At 32.3% G+C, this 23295-nt stretch overlaps 1 protein-coding gene across 6 annotated transcripts in view; it reads right to left on the reverse strand.

The window, feature by feature from the left end:
- LOC143237663 (uncharacterized) overlaps positions 1–23295 on the reverse strand; it is a 125447-nt gene that overhangs the window by 18276 nt on the left and 83876 nt on the right. For all 6 annotated transcript variants that reach the window (XM_076477161.1, XM_076477162.1, XM_076477160.1 and 3 more), the window contains 3 exons: positions 21940–21963; positions 4330–4466; positions 3626–3857 (listed from right to left, as the gene is read on the reverse strand). In XM_076477161.1, the coding sequence (XP_076333276.1) occupies positions 3626–3857; positions 4330–4466; positions 21940–21963 (393 nt within the window). The remainder of the gene's footprint in view (positions 1–3625; positions 3858–4329; positions 4467–21939; positions 21964–23295) is intronic.

The following is a 23295-nucleotide window of genomic DNA, read 5'->3' on the forward strand; positions in this document are numbered from 1 at the left end:
TCTCTTTTGACAAACTATGCAACACTTGATTTAACTATGGACTTTCATGGATAAGTCCCAGATTGTATTTGTTAATAAACGAAACTTGCATTGCTTCTAACATTCCTGTTATTAACCTACTTTGTTAAAATAAAATATTGTGACTGTATATAATTTCATATATAATTTCTCTTATAATGACAATTTTATGAATAATTAAAACAAAAAGGTGATACTTCAAAAAGTAATTTTTAAAGAATTCTGGTAGTGAATAAAAGGCTTCCTTGCCAATTATTTGTGAAAGACAAACAGATAGAAAGGAATACTGACAATGGACAAAAAGATAAGACCAGAATGCTAATTTTACACACCTCTGATTTAAAATCTATTGTTGTAAGCTATCCTTGCAATTTTATAATTTGATTACTTACAAGAGGGAAAAGCTAATCAAGATGATGATGCTAGATCTAGAAAGCTTATTAAGATAGTCCTAAAATACCCAAGAAGTTCATAATGATGTAATAACTGAGAACTTTCCAATATCTAGAGATGAGGGTACATCATTTATGAATATGAGTAATCAGTTATTGAATTTAATGATAATTGTTAGTAATCAGTAAGAGACATCAATTCAATGTCAGGAAAGTTATTCAGTGAGAATTATTCACGTATATGCACATAGTATCTTCAGCTGCTGATTTGCCACTAAGTTTCAGATAGACAGATCCTCCAAATACTACAGATTGGTTCAGAAAATAAAGAGAATGATTTTTAATTGGATAATTTAATTGAGTATTTTTTGCACTGTAAAATAATTGTAGTAGAAAAAGTTGGTAAAAATTAAAATATTAACAGTCATAATTATTTAATAATCAAAAAGTAACTTTATGTGTGCATATGAAAATAAATGTAAAGATTGATCGAGCTAGTTTCTAGTCCTTGCTGTACAAGGTACAATATGCCTAGGGAGGTATAAAATGTTTTACCTTTGATGTATAGGATGTAGGGAGATTTTGAGACTCTTTTTTTGGAAAAAAAAGTGTGTCTTATACACCAAAGAATATGATATTTTGACTCTTGCCCTGAAGACTTGTGCCCAACAATGGTCAGTTTTAAACTCTCCTTGTTAACATTTTCATACAATGTTTTTTTATGTGCATATGAGCATTTTATAGAAAACAGTTATAATTTAATTACCAATGTTGAAGTTAGTGCATGGCTTCATTGGCTTGTGTAATAAATGCATATATAATCTAATAAAATTTGATATTGGTTTACTTTATTATTAGATCCTAGTGTGTTTTTAATTTTTCAATTAATATTATATGTATTTTTTATTTAAATTTAAATTGGAAATCCATGTGCAAATGAAACTCAAATTACATACGGATGCATCTGTGTGTATGGATGGGGAGTAGAGAAAAGGGAGGCAGAGCTGAATCTGATCATGGGCAGCTAAGAGGCACAATTCAGGCCTGATCAATGGCATTCAACAGTGAATCACTGATACCAATCCAAATGCTGTCTCAATTCCCTGTATAAACATTTCCCTTAATTTTATTGGGGTTTATTGCTGCAACAACAGTGAATGTCATAACATTTTTGGGGCAGTTGAACAACTTTACCATTTTTTTATCTGCCTTAACTCACTAGTGGAACATTCTCATGCAGTTAGACCAAGGAAAGAAGATGAAGCAAATCTGTAAAAATGATGGGCCTCCAGGCATAATGAAATTGACACTGTATGGTCGCACCTGTATCAAATATCCAAAGCCCTGTAAGAGTATTGTAATAACAATGCCAAGATATAGGAAACACAGTCAGATACACCTTTTTTGTTGAATAACACGATGATCTACATTTTCACCATATACTTCTTCTTTTGAAAGTTGGTGATAACTGAGATGAATGACCTGCAAAAAAATCCTCCAAATGGCTGGATTAGGGCTAGATGTCTCCCTAGTTGGACCCCCTTGTTTTATTTTTCCAAAACGAGTGGATAAAATTGTAGAAGAGGAGAAAATCAAGGCTGTCAATTTTTGTAACCAAATAGGAACTTTCACAATATGGAAAACATATTGTGGATGCAAGCCTTTCAGTAATTGATGAGATCAAGTGGAAGTATTACAAAATATTGGATTAGTTACACAGGGAGAGAGCCTGACATACCTATCAGATGAGTAGTATTAGCATTAAGTTTGTGTTTATTATGTCACTCAGTTATCTGATGGACCTATCCAATGAGAGTTACACTGTAATGAAAATTTACTGTCTCACCAGCAAGTTAGACAGAAAGATTCATTGCCTTCATCAACACATTAAAATGTATGAGGAAAAAACCTGGAAGGAAATGGGAGACTGGAATGTACATGAAATCCTTCGATATGTTGTGAAATTGGAATTTAAGGAATCTCTTCCTATTATTCTCACTATACTGAGGACACTTCTCAAAATGTATATGAGTTTTGCAATGTGTGAGAGGAGCTTCTCTAAATTGAAGTTAATTAAGACCTACCTCAGATCCACAATGAACCAGTCTAAGCTCAGTAACTCATTTGAAGGTGAGAAAAACTGTAAACACTACTGCCATAATGGACACTACTGTATTGAAAGCTCTAAAAACATGTGAAATAGTTGCTATGAATACACTGCTTTATAAAAAGGCATAAAAGTGTTTACAATAATAAATGCAAAAAATATACTTCCTTGAAACTAATATACAAATGTTCAAAGTATTTGTTGTGAACAATGTGCTTTTCTGAATTCTTGAAATTCATTGCTTTCACAACATATCCAGGAGAGGAAGACACTATAGAAAACTGAATGAACAGTATCCAGCCAAGAATATGGTAGTGCAAGATGACACTCAATAAAGCATGTGCAATTTATAACTGTAATAAGTCTCATACCAGTTTCTATAAGTCAATGAGGAAAATTATTTACATAGGTGAAACAAGAAAGTGATGAAACTTTTATCAAAGCGACTGATGAATACTACTGGAAATTGCACCAGGACATGTTAGGGATAAGAAGAGTGGCTACAAAATTCAAAATGAGTCCTGCTTTCAAAAGTACTGGCTTTGTACAGAAATGAAGTCAACAATGATGACCAAGATAAAGCTTCCAATCAAACCTCCCATTCAGCTGTTACACAGCTAAAATATGAAATGGGTATTCAAACTACTCATACAACGATATGCTGGTCAAGTCATCAGATGCAGTATCAATGGAGTTTTGTCTGATTATTGAAGCCGGTGCTAAGAAACCACTATCCTTACATTAGATGAATTATGAAAAGCATGCAGGTAGGTGTGGTGTGCTCTGTATATGATGGACCTTTGTGTAACAGAACTTACTCTGCAGGGCTATTAACAAGATGCACAGTTGTGAGATAGAGCATGACCAGGCATGAAGAGCTGTAATGATATGGTCAGACTCCAGACATTTTAAAATATAATGTACTTAACACTCTGTATGTAGCTTGTGCATACTGTGGAAATGTATATTGCAGTTACCTACTTTCTTTTATAAAATGCCCTATTAAAGGTTATAAGTTTTATAATGAACTTTCTAATTATTACCTGATATGAATATTTTTATCAAAGTGTACTAAGCTGTTAAAACATCATTAAAATAGTCAACATACCTGATTCTCTGAAAGCTGTATAAATGATTGTGAATTTGGCATAAAATGCCTTAGGATCTGCAAAGTATCTCACATGGAGTGTGTTTCCTTCTGACCTCTGAGGTTCAGTAGCTGTTCCACAAAATCTGTCTAGACGGTCATCCATACTAAGGGTGTCTGCATATATATCGATGTAGTTGAGTTCACAATTATTTGGATGAGTAAGTTCATATTTCTTGAAAGACAAGTACATCTGGAACACCAACCAATTGATAGTTAAAAGTAAAGTTATTAATATACATAGGTGAAATAAATACTCCGTTGTCATGGAAAATATTTCTTTAAAAGCTTGCTTCTGAAATAAAAATATTACAATCTTAAGTTACTTTTACCATTATTTTTTGTTTCATTGTTATAGTTAATACTGTATACAATGACCTAAGTCAAAACTACCCAGTATAGAATCTTGATCATTATCACTACATAAAATATTCAGAAGAATAGTAACAGCTAAAACTAATACATAAGCTAATGAGCAATTAGAATCTAGTGAAAAGGAATATACCAAAATATGTAACTAATAATTATACTTGTGTGATCACATAGGCTGCTAAATATCGATGTAACAATGATTGAAATCCACTGCCACAATATTATCTTCTGTATTTATTTATTGTTTGTTGTTATTAAAATACATTTCAACTGTATCTATGTAAAATACTTACTTTTAAGCCCTGGGATACTTTTATAATCCATGTACAGTCCAATGGAACATTCCATGTTAGAGAATAGTTGAACATTTTGTCCTGTATGTCTTCGTTGGTAATAATTCCGTCAGAACCACCTCTTCTATATAAACAAACTGGAGAAAAAAACGTGTTTTAGTTGTAGAGGCATAAACATTAGGTTATAATAACAAAAGGAATCACATACATACATACATGTATCCTGTTTTTATAATCACTTGTCATGAAACACATATTCTAAAGAACAAAAAAATTAAGTCTATCATCATTAAAAAACAATGGAACACTACTTCTTTCACAAGTAATTTCTATGAAACTATATTAGAGTCTAAAATAGTTTACCAAAAGCTGTAAAACTGTCTAAAGTAATTGCTTTAAAATTTGTTTGATGTTAAGCACAAAGCTGCACAATGAGTTTTCTGTGCTCTGGCCACAACTGTTTCGAAGAGCCTGATTATCTGGAAACTATAAAAAAAACAACTTTAAAACAGTTTAAGGAATTTGCAAAAATGAGAAAAACAGTTTACTTCAGGCTTTTGAAAGATTTAAAAGTAATTGCTTCAAATATTCTGCTCTTTTGGGAGCTGTTAGATATCTAAAATGTTCATGAATGGTCTGTATTTCTGAAGGCTACAGAAATGTATGGACAAGAGGTAGTCTGAAGCTTCTGTATTCTTCTCCTGATGTCCCCAAAGTACCTTTTTTCTCAGTCACAGAAATATATCAACTACTAAAAGATATATCTGATATCTCACCTCACTTATTGTGAGTTATTAGTGGAAAAAAGATATTTCTCCTTTAATATTAATGGATATTTTCAATGATCATGCTATAACTACAGTTGTAAACAGTAATATACATATTAGCACAAAATGGTTTCAATGGACATGAAGTTTCTGATAAAAACACTGTTGAGAATACATAACTGAACCAAAAGTTTAATGGAAATCATAATACAAGACAACAATCCCAAACATACAGCATGGTGAAATAAAGCCTTGATATGAACACTCATATGGATGCATGTCCTTAAAGTCCTTAAACAGATAAAGTTAAAAGGTTTTCAAACAACTTGGTTTGGTTGTGGGGAATCATATAAAACATTTGGAAAAACATTTCATAATCATTCATTAATAACCTGTACAGCAGTGGGAAAATAAAATGTAATGTTCTACATAAATAAAATTATTCACAAACAAAATACTAATGCATTGAACAATTTATCTCTTTTTATTTTGTATTTAGGTGATGCATAGCTAGACTGTGGATCAAGAAGTCCAGGGTTTGTGTCCTGTTGCTTCAAAAAATCATTTTCTGAACTTTGGGGCAACAAGTGTGCTATAAGAGTGGTTATAAAATTCCATTATTCAGTTAGGATAACTCAAAAGCTAGTAGTGTGTGCTGTGGGCTAGAATTTTACCATTTTATCTATTATTTCAAAAAATAGGATGAAAATGTTGATGTACTTTATGTAGTTTTGTGCAAATATTGAAAACACAGAAATTTTGTATTTTCTCTGGTAATGTTTTGTACAATTAATAAACTGACCATCTAAATGTAATTACTTGTTACTTACAACTTCTTGACATATATTTTCATTATTATTTCCATTACTGTACTACTAAATATTGTGGTATTCTCAAGTGCACTGATTTCCTTTAAGAGCAGTCATGTAGGTGCTTCATAACAATGCATGAGTGTGCATAAGAGTGGATGCAAGAATTATTTACAGAACTACTATTACACACTGAGAAATCATAGCATTATTTACATAAAAAATATCTTTCTTACAGTGTGTGCACTATGCACTTCATTCTTTGTCATTATTATTATAAAAAAATTATAAAGATAGTTGCATCTGTCATGTAACCCATCAGCAGAACACTTCACTAATTTTACATAATGTTTTATGTTACAGAAAAGTTTCCCTAGAAAAGGCATATGTAATACTCTAAGTGGATAGCCTAGTTCAGTAAGTTGTAGGACAAAATGAACATTGTCACATTTTAGTCCAATTTTTTGTTTTAACACTACGTATTAATAATAGGAAAGTGTTTGAAAATCAATACATTATATCAGAGAGTAGAAACCCTTGGTATGGCTGCATGCTCTACATTTCCTCTTCTCTTCTCTTTATCTTCAGGCCATTCAAACATTAAAATTTCTAAATTTTAATTTATAAGTTAAATAACTTGTACATTGGACAAGACAGAAGTATAACTTATCCTGTAAAATACATACACATGTACAACATACTTGTAACAATATGAAACCAAGAAATTACAGTGTCAGATTATGCACTGAAACTTCATAACATTAATTTTACTAGAAGTAAATAAAAATACAAAGAAAACCTTTCATAAATCAGAACTATTATTAACAAAATAAATACCCTCTTTAAACAACAGGTGAAAAAGACAAAACAATAGACATCCTCTAAAATTAGAAATGAAGTTTTGCAGTTAAACATTAAAAGATCAAAAGAAATTCAATATTAGGGTATAATACAGATACAGAATTGATCCCTTTGACTTTTAAATGAACTTACATCATGTAACAGAATTTCAGTATTATTTTGAGACAAAGATCTTCCAATAGCAATATTAAAACCATACCAAAATTGCAAATATAAAACCAAACTTTTGATATTAACTACAAAATAAAACAATCCCTTTTTTGCAAACACAAGACACTTAAAATTCAAATTGTGAAAAGAAAGAAAAATACTCTTTAAAATACAAACCAGAAATAAAGCAAACCCTTTAAATAATGTGAATAGATGCAAACATGGAAAAACAACTCAAGACATAAGATGCAAAGTCAACATTCATATTATAGGTGTGTGTGTTTCTCTCCTGTGTCTACCAAGGGGAATTGAACCCCTAATTTTAGTGTTGCAAATACATAGATTTACTGCTGTCCCAGGAGACCATATAATGAAGAATATGCACACATACACACAACAATAAATTAAAAATCAAAAATAAAATGATATTTACATTGATCTACAGAACTAATTTCAAAAGGAAACAAAAACAAAGATAATTATACATTACATGTATTAAAAGACAAAACACAAATATTCACATTTAGATGGATGGAAGCTAACTTAATATTTTATTTATAATCTAGCAACAAACCTTTCAATGCAGAAATTAACTTTTAACTGGTCAATGTTATCTAGTCATTAAAACCTAGCCCTTAAAAGAGCTCTTTAAGTCTGGACCAGCTCACCAAGGAGATAAGGAATTTCTTCCTTAAGTTGCAAGGAAGGATCTGTATACTTCAAGATGTAATTCTCTTCTTGGTTGTAAAGCACACAGACCTCTGTCCTTCTGGCTGGTTGTTCAAAGCAGTGTGTGTTGCAGTACAGAGTGGTCTTTGATTTCAGTTGTGGGTGTTGTGAACAGTTCTAGTTTCCCTAGACATTAAGGCTGAATGTACTTAGCTAGTGGCTTTAATTTACATGGATAGCCTCATTTCAACAGTCCAATGTTGTTGTTGTTTTCCCTGCAGATGGTTGGTGGTTATCACTTGACCCCTGTGTGATCAATGTAGGTGTACCTACTTAGTGCTTGAAAGATCTATGCAAAATCTTCAGCAATATTTATTTGTATGAAAAATATGATGGTCTCATTGGATGTAAAACATATACTATATTAGTAATGTTTCTCCAAAGGGTAACTTCCAATGGGACACGTGAAAATATAGAAGTGAGCTCTTGAAGATTCAATCAGTTTGAGCTTTTTGGGTAATGGTGTAATCATTTCACGAAAAAGAATACTCAACTCACTCAACTGAACAGAAGGAAAATTGGGCTTCATTGGGGTGTTGCTTGTGGCAGGTGATTTAGTCCCTGAAGACACTTCCCTCAGCACCTTGAAAATTGTTAGATGGTTCCTAGTGATGTTGTGACTTCAAGGTCAAGCTGTTTGCAACTTCAGTCAAATCCATCTAATTATAATATTAACAAACAATGTGTACTGATCCACTGGTTCTGATTTCAACAAACTGAATGCTAGCTTGGTGTTCATTTTCACAGGTACTGTAGAATAAATGGAAACATTGAGAAGGTTTCCAAAGAGAAAGCTTTTGTAATAATCTCCCTTCATTTTAGTGCAGAATTTTCTCTCAAAAGTGGCAAGCAATGAGAATGAAAATGACTACATCACAAATATGACTAGTTAGGTGAAAAAATAACCAAAATGGTTAATAATCTGATATTAAAAATAAAAAGGGTGTACTGAAGTATATGGTTGATTGAATGTTCACTAATCAGAAGTTTAACTAGAAGTCAGATTAAAGCTGTAACAGCTCAATTACAACAATTATTTGGTATAAAGTTACTTTTATTGTGTGTGAAAACTGTTGTGGTAATGAAGCGATACAAATATTAACGTGTAAATCACCTGTTGACAATATATCCTCTATACTTGTGGATCTCTCAACCTACCAGACTTCACTGAGCCTGGTGCTTGACCAACATTCAATGTGCTGCAAAGTGCTACCATTGCCATGATAACAGTTAACATAGTTGCCCGAAATCCATCTACATTTCCTTCACTAATGTGTGATTGTCATATGAATAGAGTTAAAGCCAAATAGGAAAGAAATGGATGGTGAGAATGTGGACACTGTTTCTGCAATAAATAATCAAATAGTTCTCACCACAGTACAAGTTGCAAGTAATATCTTCTGACTATGGGAATCCATTAATATCAACATTGCACTTACCATTAGACTTCTTTCAGAAACAAGATGAATACATGCCAGAAGTGGCTTCAAAGTGGCACTGCACAGATGTTGTTGTTTTTTCCAGCTGCATGCTCAAAGTCTACATTGTTATGTATTTCAATTGTATATTGTACTAAAACAGTTTTAAGAAAAAAAATCAGTACAAGTTGTGCTTATAAGATATTTCAATCTTCATGGTCAACAATATTCAATAAAAAATAAATAAAATACTAGGTAGACCAAGTTTACATCTGGCAATGACATAAGCTCCAGTTTCTATATTTCACTTTCTCAAGGTAATTTTACCTGCCTGTAAATTTTTGATTGAATCAAAAAACATCTCATCAAATTGTCTCCTCCTAAAGCATAATGTGAGCACAACTCTATATTTTCAATGAAAATATACCATCTGCTGAACATTTAATTATTGAAGTTGAAACATTCTTTCTTAGCATTAATGAAAATATCAGGTGTATTTATCATCAAATAATGCCATACAGGCAAATCAGGAATCATGATCTATTTCATATCTCAAAATCTTAAGATCATATAAAAAGCTTTATTTCCATTAATATATTGCCCAACTGTCGTGTTCTTTGTGTAATTCATTCATGCCACACAACACTCATGAATGATGATGCATAATATTCATATTCATTCCATGTTCAACACCATGAGCATGTACTAATTCATACAGTATAATGAATATATGAAATGTATGTATACTTGTCGATAAAGCATATTGTAACACATACTAGCAGTAAGATCACTAGCTTCAAGAAAGGACTATCCTTGTTTTGTATCCCTTTAACAAGACAATCATTAAGGTAATATCCACCAGCTATGTTTCTATAGATACAGTATTATAACATGCTTCAATCTATGAAACAGTAACCTCAACATATTTTCTTGGCATGATGAGATAAATAATCATTGGCAGAATTAAATCACATGGAGATTCTTCAACCTCTCTCATACAAGTACATACTCTTGCTGTCACTACAGCATAAACCAATACTTATTGAGATGAACCTAGGTTAAATAGAATATTCTACAATAAAATACATTTACTATACCAGATGACCACCAATAGCTGAACTATCAAGACAATGCATTCATATTTATGAATTAAACCACTGCTGCAGTTAGAATAAAAAAAACAAAACAATCAAATCCAATAAAAAGAGCTTTTCCACTTATATTTATAAAAACCAGATTCATATTCTGTGCTGTGATAAACACACCTCCCTCAATGTAACTGAAAGATTTACATATAGAAACTTTAGAGTACGGAAGAGATACAACAAATATCATGTGATCTACTTTATAGTAATTTCACAACCATTCAGTTAAATAGGGTGAGCAGACCCAGCATGGCCTGGTGGTTATGGTGTTCAGCTAACAATCTAATGACTGTGAGTTCAAATCCCTGTCACTGAACATGTTCGTCCATTCAGCCGTGTAGGCATTATAATGTGACAGTCAACTCCAATATTTATTAATAAAAGAGTAGCCCAGTAGTTGTTGGCAGATAGTGTTAACTAGCTACCTTCTTCTGGTCTATCACTCCTAAATTATGGATGGCTAGTGCAGATAGTGCTCATGTAGTTATGCATGAATTTTAAACCAAATCAGTAAATGCTGATAATTTTGTATTCACTGTTAGTTTCCTCCAGTGAGACAGTTGTAAATCTATATATTTATAATGATATAATTCAAGGTTCACTTCCTTGTAGTAGACACACCAGATAGTTCAGTGCAGCTCTGTTCTAAAACAAACAAACAGAACTGTTGGCATACTTTTAGGCAAAGTAATGGAACCAATCAGTCTTGTATTAATGATAGAACAAAATGTGACTATCCTTTGATATTTTTTCCACATTTTTCTGATTTTAGTCTATGATGGTTTTCAAATTAGGGGTGTGTATGAATAATATTTCAGACGTACCTTTCACAGTCACTGCTGATGAGGTCTTTCATTTATTATCAGAATTCATCAGCTTGGCCAGACCATGACAGCAAAAACTACATTTAAGATACTACTTTATATGCAGTATAAAACTTTTGATGTTACAGTTTTAAAGGCCAAAGCTGATGAAGCAATGGAACGAATCGGTCTAATTCTTGGAAAAATCATGTTAGACTTTTGGAAGTTCTTTCTACATTCATCTTAATTAGTTTAATACACATTTAAAACCTGAGCATGTAAAAAGTAACATTTCCAAGTTATATTTTGTCTACCACAAGTAACTACTCAGGTAGCCTTTTGTTCAGTGCCAGACGTTATCAATTAAGCTACACCATAATCACAACATAAATACAGTTAAAAATGCAATTGTATATACTTTTGACACTGATCACCTTAATCATGAATCCATAATTATCTATAACATCAATTGAGAAATGAAATATTGCTCAGCTACTGAAGCTCTATCAAAATTATCTGTTGGCCAAGACAAAACCTAAGAAGAAACACTTTAAAACATTTTGGTTGGCTCAGCATGGCCAAGTGGGTTAAGGTGTTCAACTCATAATCTGAGGGTTGTGGGTACAAATCCCCACTAACACCAAACATGCTTGCCCTTTCAGCTGTGAAGGATGTTATAATGTGATGGTTAATCCCACTATTCATTGGTAAAAGAGTAGCCGTAGAGTTGATGGTGGGTGGTGATGACTAGCTGCCTTCCCTCTAATCTTACACTGCTAAATTAGGGATGACTAATGCAGACAGCCCTCATGTAGCTTTGTGTGAAATTCAAAAACAAACCAAAACATCTTGCTGATGAAGAAGATTCCCAATCAAGAATGCACTATGCAGACATAGATGACAAAAGTAGTGAATCAAAAGATAGAAAGTATGTTGAGAAAGAATTATACAACATTCAAGCAACACCTAGTGAACATCAGTAACTTTAGAAGTAAGATGATGTGCATTGTGCACTCATTGATGTTACACTGGCTTCAGAAAAATGCATCTTGTAACCAGTATATGGATTCCTGCTTTTTACCTCATTCTCCTAAGTTCTGGACACCTTACAAGGAATATCTTAGTTTCATTTCTTGGTCTTAGTTGTGGATTAATATATAAGGCTTTCAGTACCACTTGAGATTTGGGTGGTTTTAAATGATCTCTTCAGTTTATTCAAGAAACATTCAATATTTAATAAATCATTGAGCATAGTTCCACTATGTCTTTAACAAGTATCTGATATATATATGTATGTTGATTACATGAAGACTTTCACAAATATATTCTTAGAGATCTTGAAAAGTTTGGAGCAAATTTATCCAGCACCTGCATTAAACTATTGTAAAAATTAAACAATTTAACAATGCTCTGACAAAACCATTAATAATACTTGTAAAGCATATAGTGAGCCTAAACAGTTTAAAGACCTAAATTTATTGTTTCTTTGGGTTTATATGACAGTACTGATCATTTGTATGTGTTCAGCACCATAAGCTTTTCATTATAAGAACTTACAAAAAGATACTCAAAATATCTGGAAATGGTGTCTGTCACAAGTACCTATTTCTTGTCCAGTATTCACCAATTAGATAGAAAGAATACAGTTTATCCTGAATGTTGTAAGTGACATAAAACATTGAACTAAAATGATGAACAAAGCAACTCTCTCAACTTACCAATGTGGGGTTACTGAACTATTAAACAAGAACTGCTATTTTGAATAGCATTTATTCAACATTATGGCTTATAGCTGTGTAATCATGCCAAAGCAGATTCCACTGTCATAAAGCAATTCTTTTTCTGGTGGATACCCACCTACTCTTGAGTTACTTTACTTTTGAATAGAACATTGAATAAGAAGGTGACACAATCTTCGAATGCAATTTTTAATAATCATTGATGAAAAGCTTAACTTCTTGCTCAGATCTAGGACTGTTTCAGAGTCATTAGGTACTAATAAAAAACTTCATTAGATAGTGAACAACTGAGAAGCTAAAACAAAAGTTAACTAATTAAATGTGCTGACTCTTATAACATGAAATTAAAAAAAATATATCTACTGGAAACTCTGAAGGTCAATAGTAGAGCCAAGAACAATAAAGCAGAATATTATGTAGATCTCCTATGATAAAATATGGATAACTAAGATGTTCATCATTCTGTTGTTCACTTGAAGCTCAGGTTCTAGTGGTCTGGTTTTAATACAAAAACAATCAAATTTGTAAAGAAACTTTGTAGTCTTCAAATCAGTTTCATCAAGAATACTCTGCGTAAACAATCAATTAAAGAATATCAAATTTTACTTTGGAAGCCTATTGTTAAGGATAAAAAAGATGTCATTTAGTTGCTGCAATAGGCAACTGCTGGATAACATACGTCTGAGAAAAAAAAAACACATGTTTGGAACAGAAAAACAAAACAAAATCTGTCTTGTTGGTGACGAAGCAGGACCTATAATATGTGCAGGTTTCACAAATGGAAACCATTAATTTTGGTATGCTTTGTCTTAATAACAATAGGGACATAGCTTACAGATTCAAAAATCCTCCCATTTGAAACAAAAGAATCATCTATTTAGATAAACTGAAATGCTTTGCAACAAAGGAATGATCCATCCCTGGAATATCAAGAGACAGAACTTAATCCATGAAGATGAATAAATTGGCCTGATGAATGAATATAAATGAAGTCTGATTTTGTAGAAATGAAAAAAAATTAATGTCTGATGGAGAAGCAGAAATGGGACTTGGTAGAAAAGTAGAAGTTGAAAAGAAATAGTAATGAAAATAGATCCAGATATGTTAAAAGCCTACAAAGAAATCAGTGATACTTTAACATAGAGTTAATGAAATAATGGCCACCTAACTCTTAAAAATATAAACAGAGGTAGTTACAGGAAATGTTCAGTGATTTACACTAAAAATTAGGGTTTCTACAATATTTGAAGTTTGTAGTAACTGTTAGCTAGACTGAAAATGTTACAAGTAATCTAGTATAGTACCATGAAAATCAGACATGTATCAGTGATGCCCTGGAAATAATATTCTGCCCAAGTGAGTAAGGTTACAAAATTGAATTTATAAGGTCATTAAAAGACTTATTCCACATTATTGACATGTTTTAGCTATGTTACGGTAAACATATTTTTCAGATCTCTATTTTGATCAATTCATGTTTCTCTATACTCTATTCCTGCATATGCTGTGAACCTGAAGATAGATATAAACTGGCTCACGATCAGGAATTTGAACCTAACACTCAGTAGAACACTTCATTTGACATAGACAGGTAACTATGCTTTCAAAATATCAAAAGTAGAAAATTCAGAAATCAGCTGTCCATTTTTGTATATTAATATAAAAAACCAGCATAACAATGCCATTTCTGGGTTATTTCAACTAAAATATTCAATAAATTAATGTGTTACATTACAGTTCACCAGATTTTTAATTAAAAATGCTAAGTGGGAAATTATTTCAACGTTTTGTTGAAAGTATAAGAGTTTATTCACAAAGAACCTAAAGAAAAAAAACTAAGACTTTTACCAATATGGAAAGATTGCATATAAAATGAAAAAAATTTAGTAAAATATCATATCAGAATTTGCACTAACTTCATAAATGTAAATGATATAAATGCACCAAAACTAACACAGGAAGGATAAGAATAAAAGTTATTAAAGAAAGATACTTAGATGGAATAAACCTGCTCACATTTCTTGCTTCATCATGATTCTCATGAAGCTTTAGAAAGCCACAAAGATTTAGCTTTATATCCACTAGCAGAAATATTGCCCAAAGTGCAACTGTTTGTACTGGTTGGTTTGTTGTAATTAAGCACAAAGCTGCAAAAAGGGCAATCTGTGCTCTGCCCACTACAGGCACCAAAATCCAGTTTCTAACACTGAAAATCTGCAGACATATCACTGTGCCATTGAGAGGCCTGATTATGATAATTATTACTAATTTTATATTTATCAGGATTTTACATATATGTGGGCTGGGATTTTTCTACAGTAAGTGTCTGTGACTTGGTGATAAATTTGAACAATAAATAGAAAGTGTACTTGTTTCAAAATATTGTACTTTTAAAACAAGTCAAATGTATGTAAAAAAAATTATTTACACTAGAGGATATCACAGTTATATCTAAAAGTCTAAATAATTCTCTTTTCTTGTCAAAAATCCACAAAGGCTAATTTAATTACTTTAGAATTCTATTGACAAGATGCATTCTTACTGTATAATCTTCAACAGCTTCAATTATATTACTCTGCAGGTCACCACAATTATATCTCAAGCTTTAAATAGTTGTCTCATTTTCGTCAAATTCCACACAGGTGGGTTCAATTACTTTAAAACATCCTTTGACAAGTCAAATTATTCTCCTTATCTCTATTAAACTGTGAAATGTACTTTAAGATACTGCTTGTTATGGTTAATCACTTGCATGCTGGCTACTTTATGTTTTCCAACTTTTTTCTGACAGAACTTAAGTTAAATTGTTCTCTCTTGGTCACATATACATACATGTTTTGTTCATTGAGGTCTCAAACTTTCTGTAAGCTATAATGGTAATGAGAAAATACCAAAGATTCATGTAATGTGATGATATCAATATTAATAAAGCTTAGACAACAATGTAATTGCAAACACAAGGTACAACTCATACAGTTACACAATGAAATTTGTCACAACCAACACTTTTAAAACAATCAATCTTCAATACTCTTGTCATGAAAACTAAACAATCATTAAGTAGTTTTTTCTCAAAATAAACTAAATAATAACACATTAATCAACTGTGTTCATACCACACTGAAAGGAAATTTGTAAAAAGTGACCATTTTCTACACCAAGGGTTTTTTTCTTGGAATTACTGCACACACAGTCATAGTGAAAAGAGTGTTCTTGTTGTGGGAGAGCAACTTTATTTAAAACTGTTGTATTGTAGAGAAATGGTTGTTAAACATAGCACAGTTATTTTTCTTGAAAACCCAAAGTGTAAAACGTTTTATGGAATTTTGTTTGTGGTGCCATTCAATAGATGGTGCAGGAGTTTCAGTTACATACATAGATACTGGCATACACAGCACATCCATTAAAGCAAGATGGTATATAAGTATACCATAAATATCCTACCTTCTTTTATTAATATAGTATTAGTCTAAATTTATAACTTATTTCTGAATATATGCAGCTTTACCATGCAGTTAAGAAAGTTATAAACTTTTTCTCATTATCTTTATTTGATGTTTTATCATGCCTGTAATGGAGTATGTTGTACATAAATGTAAACAGCAGTGTCTATCAATGATAGATCACATGGTATTGTTTTTTTGTGTTGGAATTTTGCGCAAAGCTACACGAGGGCTATCTATGCTAGCCATCCATAATTTAGCAGTGTAAGACTAAAGGGAAGGCAACTAGTCATCACCACCCACTGCCAACTCTTGGGCTACTCTTTTACCAATGAATAGTGGGATTGACTGTCACTTTATAATGCCCTCACAACTGAAAGGGCAAATATGTTTGGTGCGACAGTAATTTGAACCCACGACCCTCAGATTATGAGTCAAGTACCTTAATCACTTGGCCATGCCAGGCCTCACATGGTATTCTTGTATGAGAATAATTTGTAATGTTGACAATGTTAGAAACTCTGGGCAAATTTGACATTACTTGCAAAGTAAAAACATTCAAAGTAAACAAGCTGATCTTGGCTCAGTCAATTAAGCAGAGTAGTTCCAACCAAAACAAGTGACAGTCCACTGTCCACTATGTTTGTGTTTCTGATCTTAATAAAATAGTGATTTTGTATTTACATTAAATTCTGGTATTCAAAAAAACATCTTGTCACATCTCCTGTCATTCTGTGGTCCTATTAGTGTTACCTGAATATGCTGAGGATGTATGTGAAAGAGAGAAGTTTGAGGGTTACAACAATGGGATATCTTATTGTGGAATTTTATGTTTTCTGTTAATGTGTGTATTTCTCTTTATTTCTACTCCTGTGTTATAATGTTTAAAAAGGTTTCCTGGTGTTAGAAATGATTTTTCCACAACTCAGAGAACTTATAATGAGTTGCTTATTAGTGAAGAAAATTGACTGTATAAGAAAACTGTTGAGCATAAGAGAAGACTACCTGGATATTGGACTTTTCCCAATGCTATGAAGGTCCATGACTTCTATCTCATTGTAGCCAATGATTCATGAAGGAGTGAAGCTGAAATCTGGTGTATCCAGAATGGCTGTCAGTGCTCTTTTCCAAAGCATGGATGATGGCTGGCTGAGAGGTACCTTTTTAGGTGGTTTTGACAAGAACTAATGGTTTGGTTACTTTGTGTGGATGGGATCTGTCAATAGGAGCTATCTCATCAACAGGTGCATGAATCAAAAGGTATACTACTAAGACAACCATGGATCATGGAGAAGCTTAAGTTCATGCAGGTAAATAGCCAATGCCAATCAGTGACTAAATATTTGTATCAGAGTCAAAGTCCCTGTTTGTGTCTAACACACTGTGCACACATTATTGAGATTATCTCAGTTAAGGATTAGCTAAGAAGTCATGAGTGAAGCCTGATCTGGAGTCTAGATGGTCTGATCCTGGATTCCACATAGGGCTCGAGTGAAGTGAAACTTTGTGACTGTGAATTAGCCTTGGTAAGTTGTGGCAAAGATCAGAGTTGGTAAAAAACTGAGCAATACATTAGGCAAAGTTCAATGCTTGGAAGAGAGGTGCCATGGAAAGCTTGGCTGCCTATTTAGATGGCCTACACCATTTGTGCAGTAAGTTCTACCCATAATGGCTTTGTCTCATCATGACAATATTCTCATTGAAAAGTTTATGGAAGGACAGTTGACTGAAATGGCAGAGACAATTTCTGCAGTGATTCAATATAAAGTGATAACATTAAACCAATCATTAATAAGGGAAGCAGTGGCAGTTGCAGTGGCTTTATCCCAAACAGACTGTCTTGATGAGGCATTCACATTATGGCAAGCTATGGATTAATTAACCACTCCTACATTTCAGTGCTATGAAGCAGCCACAGTGGTAACCAGTGAATGTGATGAGCTATTACATTCCTCCAATGTCTTATGCTGATGTTGTTTTCAACTTCATATCAACCTGAAAAGAGAGGACCAAAGAATTTGTTTTGCATGTGAAGTGTTCAGCAGAAAGGAAGACAAAGCTACAAGTTTCAACCAATGATTTAATAGATGCAGGAGAGCCAACAGCAAGTTGTGAACAATGCCACTGCAGTTCCATAAAACCAAATAAGCTCAAGCTGGGTGTGTTCACAAACTTGAAGGAGTGTAGCAGGCAGCTTAGACCAAAATGCTGGTTAGCTCAGCTCTCCCATGGTTGGGTGGATCTAGCTAATGTGCCTATTAGAGTGCAAGAGTGAGGACGTCTCACAGTATATTAGGCACTAGCAGTGAAATTACCATTCAGGCCAACTGACATAAACTTCATTGTAGTGTAAAAAATAAACTAGGTGTAAATGGAAAGATGATAATCCAATTATGTCTATGAGGCATAACCCATAAAATAAAGGTAAACATTGTCATCTTTAGTTCTAGTAATGACATCATTATAATGGGTGTAACATTAAATTTCAGTCAATTTTATCAATAAAACAGGTGAAATAAAGTACCATGTTTGTTTTATCCAATGTTGTTCAGACCAGAATAAGGAAGAGTGAACTACTCCAGTATACATGGAAAAAAAGCATCACCATGTATACAAGTCTAGTGCATCAGTGTCATGTAACGTGGTTATGAAGTTCACATATAAAATAAGCTGTTTCCTAGTCATAAAACAAGCAACATTTCCTTGTGAAGTTATCTATTCAAATAGGAATAAAATCCTGATGTTTTTATACAATTATTAGCAATTTGTTATCTACATGCAAGATAGAATGGTTATCAACATGGTGAGGTGAAGTGGAAGAAACTGAAATGAAACTGAAGTTCAATCAAGTTAAATATAGTTAAACCACTTCACAGGTAACCAGTGATTTAAAGAAATATGTTTGCATTTGAGCATTGCCAAATGAGAAGTCATAGTTTGGCACAGAGATAGAGTCATGTAATAAAGTGCTCTCCTATCAGCGGAAAAGTGATACATAATGATTTGCATGAGATGATGGAACTTAGAATTCCAACAGAGGGATGATGAAGGCTTGTGGTATGCATTCAAGAAGTTCAGAATTTAAGGGCACTACAAAACAAGAAAAGATGATCTTGTAAAAAGGGAAAGTACTATATCAGAAACTCAATGACTTAGCTGATTTTTATGAAGTATTTGTGGGATGAGATGTCCAACAGTTGAACAACAATCACACAAAATCACATAATTACAGATCATACCTATTCAATTACATAATCATTGGAGGACTATGGATGTAGCTAGTACCAAAGGAAATTGGACATTAAAGACAGGATCATAAAACTTTCAAAAAAGTGCTCAGTCATTTCCATTAGTGATTTTCAGAAAGAAGAAAGGTATTCTCAGGTTTTGTACTAATTTTAGATAGATAAGCATGGTAATTTGATTGATACCTTTCCACCAGCATGAACAGATGAATGTCTTGATGAATTGGAAGAGGTATGATGGTTCTGCTTCTTAGACCTGGCATACAGGTCCTGGAAAGTTGAGGACAATGAGAAGAATAGAGCTAAGACTGCTTTCAGTGTGACAGATTACTTATATTCGTTTTTATTTGTGTCATTAGGCTTGTGTTCACCAGTTTTAAAAAGCTAATGAAGCTTACTTAGAGGTACTGCAATGAGAGAAGTGCCTGATCTAGGTCTATAATTTCTAATTGTTTGATTACACATTTGATTCTGCAGCTCAGAACCTGAAATTGCTCCTCTAAATAAAGGAGAAGCACTTAGAATTCAAACCACAAAAATGTACAAATGAAATACCTATAAATCCATAGATTATGTGACAGTGCAGGGTTGCCTTCAACCCATAACCAAATTAAGCTTCCAAACTGACCCCAACCTGTGACCAAATGAGATGACCACAGTTTCCTTATTTTTGCATTGTATTAATGATGGTTTGTATTTCATTTCTACATTTTTGCACAAGCAGTAGTGAATGCAAGCAGATGTGCTGAACCATTGTTACTCACTACCAAGGAGTATTTGTCAGCCTATTTTATAGCTAGTGGTCCCCAGTGATTTATTGAGAAATTTATGGATTATGAGTTGGAAGAGAGCTCTATCAGTTGTTCAAACCACCAATAACAGCCTCATGATTGACATCATTCTTATTATGTCTGGTCATTACAAAGCTAGGATGATCTTTTGGTTGAGAAACCAATGACTGAAAGGAAGGCAATCCATGCTTTCCAAATTATCCAAGTCTACAGTTTCGACCCCACACCTTTTCAACTTGAACTGAGAGCTGTGTATGTAACAAACATATGGTACTAGAGGAAATGATTTTGGGTCAAAGTTTAAGCTATACTGGCTGTTCTTAGAGGTATGACAACAGAAGGCATCACAAATCTGAGGTATTGATTACAAAGATAAATAACAGTGAACTGAGAAGTTCACATTAGAAACACATGTTCTATGGGCAAAAAAGGCATTAGCACATATGAAGCTTGTATAAATATTATTTGATCAAGGCATTCCTTTAATTACTCCAACTAAAGGTAGTTATTAAAGAAAAGTAATAGCTGCAACAAGGCACTTATGACTACCTTTCAACCTACACATCAAAATACCCTTCTGGCCAATTCAAATTTTTCTGACTTTATATTTTCAGTCCAGAACTTTGGATATTTAAGATTGAATTCTCAGATACTATGACCATATTATTCTTCAATTGATTAGAATAGCTTTCTTTTATTTATCAATACCTCTACTGTTTTTATTCAAGTTGCTATGGAAGGAAATTACTGTTATAATGAATAATCTGCTCCAGATTACCTTTCTCTGCAAGAAGCTAAATTTCATTGAACTGAATAAGTGCAGTTTTCATACAATGTTGTTATTAAAATAGCTAAATTGATTTTATTTCAGTAACTGTTGTTCCTTTCTTACTCATTGATTTTGTAATTATTTTGCCTTACGGATGCATAGTTATAATGCTGCATGTTGTGCAAGAATGTAGACAGCAGAGTTTTTCAATGGTATATCAGGTTAAATTCTGAAATTATGACCTTCCCTGTGATTGAATGATAATGACCAGTCATGTGAATAGTGCTAGTCACTTTAGGTAAGTTCCATGTTACATGTAAATTAAGAAACACTAAATTGATGATCTCAGTCTGATAAGTTACCACCTCAATGTAGTAAAAGTGGCATTCTATTATTAGAGCAAGCACACACACCATGTTTGTGTTTCCTGTCACAATAAAAAATTATTTTACATTTAACAGTGTGTTCAGTACTTTCAGTTCATTCTCACAAACTTAGACATCCTGAGAAATAAATTATTACTTCATACAAATATCTTATTTATATGATATTTTATTCTGACATATCTATAACCTATCACTCTTAGGAAAATGAGTATTACTTGAGTCTACCACACATCAGTTGCTTAAGCTTACTTTTCATTTCTACTTGCCCAAATTCAGTCCTCTACAATAACCACTGACCAGGTCAGAACTTATAAAGTTAATACTTCAGGATTCAACTTAGGAATGCATGTGATACCATTTTTATGTTTTTGACATAGTAGTACTGCACTTTTTTGTATTGTAATAAATAGGTTATTTTATTAACAAAAATTCAATATATCAACATTTAGTCTCACAAAAAATATCTAATATATTGTACTTTATTCAACATATTCATTGAAATACTGGAAAGTCTTACTTATTGAACTAAAATGTATTTTAATAACAGATGCCTACCTTCTTTCTCTGGTCTATTAAAGCCTGTAAAATAAGAAAGAATAATTATTTGAAATTAAATATACATATAATGAATAATGTAATAGTTATAAAACAAAAAAAAGTAACATTTCTAAGAATTGTAGAGCAAATACCAAAGAAAATATTAATGCTAATAAAACAGATATTTAAAATTAGAAATACTTAAGTCTATACTGAATGAGATTGTATCTGGTCTAGTATCACTGTATATAAAACTTGATGTCAAGTCGTATCCATAATGTTAGTCCCTAAATTGAATGTGAATGCATTAATTCTCTCACTACAGGGCTTAGTCACAGGGACCCACCTCCTACCATTTTGTGTTTGTTATGTTTTCATACAATAACTTTTAATACAGTAAGCATATATTTATCAAATTTGGAACATTATTAGTAAACATTAAGGCTTTCATAAACAAAACATCAGATTTTTTTAAAGTCATGATATGCTCAGGCATTTTTTATTTTGACTATCCAAAATACAAAGTAATTTTGATTTTGAGATTACAAATACTTTAATGCACCAGAAAATTTTCAAATTTCACTTACAAAATTAACAGTATTTTCACTATTGTATTTGTATATTGATTTGGCTGATTTGATGAACCTTATAACTACCATAAAAAAATTAAAAATAGATATAAATTACACTTTTTCATTTTAGAATAACCACAAATTATAACATAAAACCATGAATGTTTAGTCTAAATAGCTTGAATCTCATAACATTATACACACATATATATTTTTATTTTATTGACCTTTCAGTCGTGTTTAATATTACAGAGGTTGCCATGACACAGTATAAAATTGGCCTTTACAAACTGATCTGTCTTGGCTTTCTAATTTATAAAATAGTTATACTTTGGTCATGAAACATTACATACATGTATATATTATTACTTTTACAAACAAGTAATTAAGTTTCAGTTATTTTTCTTCAAATATATAACAATAAATAAAAAAGTACATAAAACAATGATCTCTACTACTTACAATAGCAAACAAGTTTGAACTTGCTTGCAATACCTTGCATGCTAAGTCTTGCTCAATTTTGCATGTAGAGGTTGTGTAATAAAATAATTTTGTTTATGTTTTATATACACATTTTGAAATAATAAAAAATTATAAACTGGTCTACCAATATCACAGAATTCAAATGTAATTTATAAGTTATATTTACTCAATTATTCATTCCTTCTGAGATCAAAACAAAAGAAACAATCCAGAGAATCTCTCACGATCAAGAGGCTGAGAAAACCATGGGGATGGGGGGGAGTCTGAGTTTTTTTGTTGGTACATGTATCAACATTATGAAACTTGCTAAACAGCAAGT

This window comes from Tachypleus tridentatus, chromosome 13 (genome assembly GCF_004210375.1).
Source record: "Tachypleus tridentatus isolate NWPU-2018 chromosome 13, ASM421037v1, whole genome shotgun sequence".
Classification (NCBI taxonomy): domain Eukaryota; kingdom Metazoa; phylum Arthropoda; class Merostomata; order Xiphosura; family Limulidae; genus Tachypleus; species Tachypleus tridentatus.